The 5,764-nt window shown below is 38.8% G+C and overlaps 1 gene segment (V, D, J or C); it reads left to right on the forward strand.

The window, feature by feature from the left end:
- Positions 1-122: 122 nt before the first annotated feature.
- On the forward strand, positions 123-3,552 carry LOC104460815 (the record flags this gene model as incomplete). The annotated part of the segment is given in 5 exon segments: positions 123-487; positions 861-878; positions 1,875-1,981; positions 2,627-2,639; positions 3,340-3,552. Coding segments are annotated over 5 exon segments (716 nt in total), but the record flags the coding sequence as incomplete, so codon positions are not given.
- Positions 3,553-5,764: the final 2,212 nt, after the last annotated feature.

Genomic DNA, 5,764 nt, shown 5'->3' on the forward strand with positions numbered 1-5,764 from the left:
CTTCTTATCCCTAATATGCCTAGAGACAGTTGATAGAGTTGCTAAAAGCAAGACATATCAGGAGTCACATAGCACAAATACATTACAATTTTAAGGGTTTCTGATTTAAGACACTAATGGAGGCTCTGGGCCATATTGCTTTCTGTTTCAGGGAAGAATGACGAAATCATACCTCCAGAGGTGGCCATCTTTTCTCCATCAAAGCACGAGATCCAACAGAAGAGCAAGGCCACACTGGTATGCCTGGCTTCTGGCTTCTTCCCCGACCACCTGAATCTTATCTGGAAAGTGAATGGCGTTAAGAGGACTGAAGGGGTAGGGACAGATGAGTTTTCCACACGGAACAGGAGTACCTACTCATTGACAAGCCGACTGAGGATCTCAGCCCAGGAATGGTTCAATCCTTTGAACCGTTTTGAGTGTGTTGCCAGTTTTTTTAAGAATGGAACACTGGAATCAATACACAAACTAATCTACGGTGATGCTGGTGAGTAAAAAATGTGTACCACTGTGGCCTACAAACTAGAAATCATAAAGCAAAAAGGTGTGGGTTGTTACATGAAACACACATGTATACAAGGTCTATACAGGGTTTTGTTATGGCACAAATATATATATAAATATGTAGGTATTTGCATACGTCTCTTAATATTCCTGGGCCTCTATGTCTACATTATCATTATACATCTACAGTTTTTCAAAGGTTTCTTCATATCTTCACTGAGAAATCTCTGTAATACAATAAAATATATAGTATAGTAAAATGAATCAGGCAGTGTATTTTAAACTGAAACTTCTGAAATTTGTGTTCTGTTTGCATTGAAAAGAAACATGACTTTCCATTCATTTTTGTCTTTCAGGTTGTGCACTCACAGAAGGTATGTGTGTCTTCTCACAGGCAAATATCTGTATGTATTTTAATTACAGTTTAATTGTGTGAGAGTTCTGCTACAAGAATAACTTGTACTTCCTCATCTAACTGGTTTGTATGTTCGATAAATAAAAAGCAAAAAATACTTCAGGAGGGTTGTATGTGCATGCTGTATGTAGCTGTGTTTTGGTTTTTTAGCTCTTCTTTATGATTCCCTTTCAAAATAACAGAAGAAATTGTAGAACTTTCCTGTAGAGTGTAAATTGCTCTTTTTATCATCTCCTCCAGTCCTTAACACTGCTTTCTGTTGGAAAGCTGCTTGCTCAGCCATGCAAGAAGCCAAGTGACTATGACATCAAGATTCAGACTCTATCAAATTCAGAATACTTCTCACTGCAAGTCACATTCCCCTCAGAATTGCAAGGATACTTATATTAAAAATTGTGTTTTTTTCCTTTGTGAATACATATTTACACTCTTGTTTTTCACTAACTTCTTCAATGCTTCAGGAATCATAAGACTGAACCAAGATCAGGCTCGTGTCTCAATACTACTATAGTTCCTTAAGATGAAAAAAATCTATAAGAATAAAAGTTCTAGATACCATGTTATTCTGGGATATGTAAAACTTCCCTGATATATCAGCAGCATTCACAAGGCCACTGACAATGAGTGAAAAAAAATAGTATCTTGTGATTCACATGAACAGCCTAGTTTTTCAGTAGGTATGGCAACACAATGGTTAAACATTCCCAATCAGGACATACTTCCTTAGCATAAAGCCAATCTCTGTCTTTCCTAGACTTACTTTCTCTTTTGGTTCTCTGAATCACAGTGGTTTTTCCCATACTCTGCTATCTCATGTCAACAAAGCCATTCATTTGGTTTGAGTTCCTTTGTGCTTGGTTAAGGATTTCAAGTGTTCTTATTTGATTAAAGCTACAGTAGATCTAGTCTCTTGTGATGACGATAATTCAATACACAAATTATGTTTGATTTTCAGAGTCCTACTTGCGGTATGGAAATTCTCTGAAGCTCACTTACCTCATTCTCTGTGGCAAAGCCTTGCTCTATGCAGTTCTGGTGAGCAGCCTGATGTGGACAGCCAAGGTATGCTTGTGGGCCACTTGAAGATTGAGCTTACTCACTTGTACAAGGATCAGTGGATACAGACTAAATTTTTGCTTGACTGTGGGGTTGTTCTCCATGTGTTCGGCCAGGCTTTGTGCAGGCTAGTTTGAAAAATCACAAGTGATGAGTTTTCTATTATCGTTTTTCAGGAACTCAAAAAAAAAAAAAATCAATGCTATTGAGCAGAGAATTCCTTCTCAAAATGCTCTTTAAAAACATGGAAAACAATGAGAATTAAGGACAACTTCTCCAGAGAATAAAGAAGAGAAATGTCAGTTATATCATACTTTTCTGTAAGCATTGAAATGGGATGCATGCCTGCAGTGAAAGTAATAGCCAGGAGTTTTGAGGAGATAAGTGAGATAAATCTGAACAAAGATTTACAAAGATTTACAAAGAACAATGAGAGAAATCTGAGAAAATGGGAGAAATTTAACTAAATAGCAGGAAATACATTTTATCAGTAATTTTCCCATATGGCCAAAAGATACTCCCAGAGAGAACAGTGCCTCAGCACTTGCTACTTTAAAAGCAGGACTGGGAGATGTATTTGAAAAGTGACCTAGTAGACTTAAGGGTGAATATGAACACAATCTCAATTATGTTTTTATGTCCTTTTTCAAGGATACTAGACAGAGTAAGTTTGCACTTTACTGGATCATAATCACAGAATCACAGAATGGTTTGAGTCGGAAGGGGCCTTTAAAGATCATCTGGTCCATCTTTCACTAGATCAAGTTGCTCAAAGTCCCATCCAACCTGTCTTTGAACACTTCCAGTGATGGGACATCCACAACTCCTCTGGGCAACCTGCTCCAGTGTCTCACCAACCTCATCGTAAAAAGTTTCTTTTTTATATCTAACCTATAGCTACCCCGTATCAGTTTAAAACCATTGGCCCTAGTCTTGTCACTACAGGCTTTGGTAAGAAGTTCTTCTCTATTTTCCTTATAAGCCCCCTTGTATATTGAAAGGCCACAAGAAGGTCTCCCTGGAGCCTTCTCTTCTCCAGGCTGAACAACCTGAACTCTGTCAGCCTTTCTTCATAGGAGAGGTGTTCCAGCCCTCTGACCATTTTTTGTAGCCCACTTCTGGACTCGCTTGTACTGTGAACTCCAGAGCTGGATGCAGTACGCCAGGTGGAGTCTCACCAGAGCAGAGTAGAGGGGCAGAATTGCCTTCCTCAAACTGCTGTCCACACTTCTTTTAATCCAGTCCAGGATACAATTGGCGGTCTTGGTTGCAAGCGCACATGGCCAGCTGACGTACAATATGTCACCTATCAGTATCTCCAAGTACTTCTCCACAGGGATGCTCTCAATCCATTTGTCCCCCAGTACGCATCCTGGTGACTGCCCCTGTCCAGGGGCAGGACCTTGCACTTGTCCTTGTTGAACTTTATGATGTTCCCATGGCCCCACTCCTCAAGCCTGTCAAGATCCCTCTGGATGGCATCCCTTTCCGGAAGCACATGAACTGCACTCAGCTAGGTGTAGTCCTCAGACTTGATGAGGGTGCATTCAGTCACGCTATCAATAGCATTGGTGAAGGTATTAAATGGTATCGGTCCCAGTATGGACCCTTGAGGGAAACCACTTGTTGCTGGTTTCCACTTGGACATTGAGCCATTGACTGTAACAATTTGGGAATGGTCATCCAGCCAATTCCTTACCCATGTAACAGTCTGTCTATTAAACACATACTTCTCCAATTTAGTGGCAAGACTGTTGTGGGTGGCCATATCAAAAGCCTTACAGAAGTCCAGGTAGATTATGTCCGTAGCTCTTCCTTTGTCCTCTGATGCAGTCACTCCATTACAGAAAACCACCAGATTAGTCATCTAACACACAAAGTTGTGTGTAAAGATGTAAGGAAACAATTTGTACAGGTTAAGACACTTCCTTGGTAAAAAAGGGGAGAAAGCATGGAGATACTACATGGTAATTTCTGTTAATGCTATCAGGAGACACACAGTTGGGACACTGATAAATAAGGTATATTATTTCCTAGATTACTGTATTTGTGCCTTTTGCCTTTTTTTTTTTTTTTTTTTTTTTTGTAATTTGCTTATTCTGCTTTCTTCTCAGTCAGGCTGGTGGCAAGTTGTGTAGAAAATAAATGAAGAGTCGTCTTCATCGCATCAGCAGGCACACAGCAAATTATATTTTCTAACTTTCCATAGCAAAGGATCTCTGCTTCTGTCTAAGACCTTATGAATATTATTTCTTGCTGGTTCTCTGTCACCCTCTTGTTCTTTCCACTATTGTAATCACTGCTGGGTTTTCCTTGTACATCCATATCATATTGTATTGTATTGTATTGCATTGCATTGTATTGTATCATGTTGCATATTGTTATTATCTTTAAAAGTAATACCTTCTTAATGCTTGGAGGCTGAGGACCCTACTCCTTGAATTAGGAATAAAGTTTTAGCTTCTGTTCTATTCAAGAAGTATGAGTTGTTGTTTTTTAATTTGAAATCTTTTGTATGAAAACTGGGTAAGAGGGAAGTCAGGGGAAATAGGTCTGGGATGTGTGAGTTCCAGAAACTCAACTCTTCTTAAGCACAGTTTAGTGATGGCAGAAAGGGGAGGGATTCACCATTTCTGCTCTTATTGACAGACGGTGTCTCAGATTGAATTCCTAAACTACGACTGAGAATAGGACACAGATAGAGATGGAAAGAGCTGCTTCCTAGATAGGTTAGATTCACTACATACAGTACTTATTGGAGCAATACACCATCTGTTTCAGCATATTTTTCTGCAAAAGCACAGTATTTTCTAACACACATGAGAGCATAAATATGAGAGCTGTTTGTGACCTCATGAAAGGTAAGATATACCATGATATCATACAGGCTTTACACGCAGTTGAGAGCTTCTAGTGGCAGACAATTCTGGTACTTCTTCAAAATACTGTGCAAACTCACCACTGTACTTTGGACAGGGCACCCAGATGACAGTGCTTGGTAAGATTCCTTAGGTATTTTTGTTTCTTACTGTTGAATATTAATCATTGCAGAATAAAGTGTTGACACAACCAATAAAATGTGCTAAAGGGTTGATTTAGGAAACAGGGATAAAATGATTTATTTTCTTGGAAAAAGGCAGCTTAGAGTAATTGTTAAATCCATGCCAATTGATGTGAAGGAGGAAAAGAAGTCTCTATTACTAAGCACATTTATAAATTAAATGTTTATCTGGATTCAGTGTGAGATCAGAAAAGTAGGACAAAAATACAAAGGATTCTTAATTTTATTGTGATCCCTGAACTTAAAAGAATTGGAGATGAAAGAGTATTTTAGGAAAGTAACTACTACATGCCTTCATTAGTCTTACAGTCTTTGCTTGGCATTCACTCTTCATATTGTGTTTCTGTATGATCATTTGCATTCCTATTTAAAATAAATACAGCAAAATCAGGAAGTGGCAAAGCTTGAGAATGTGTTCCATTATATCTGTGTGACTGCTGAGAAGATGAGGTCTCTTCCATTTCTGGTATCTCTCATCTAAGAAAATTCTCACATACCTGTTAATAAATAGTAGGCCAATTTCTAGCCAAAACAAATGCAGAATTTAAAGGTGCTAGAGAAAGAAACAGGGCACTAGCCAGAGGAGAAGTAACACCCTTTCAGGACAGGCATGGTAGCTGCTTTTTCTCTCACTGTGTTCTCACTTGAAATTAGCTTGGTGATGGCACCAGGCTCAATGTGGTAGTGAAGAAAAATTAACTGAAGAGATTAAAAGTCTCCTGTCGGTT

Source organism: Pterocles gutturalis, unplaced genomic scaffold, assembly GCF_000699245.1.
Source record: "Pterocles gutturalis isolate BGI_N339 unplaced genomic scaffold, ASM69924v1 scaffold661, whole genome shotgun sequence".
NCBI lineage: Eukaryota > Metazoa > Chordata > Aves > Pterocliformes > Pteroclidae > Pterocles > Pterocles gutturalis.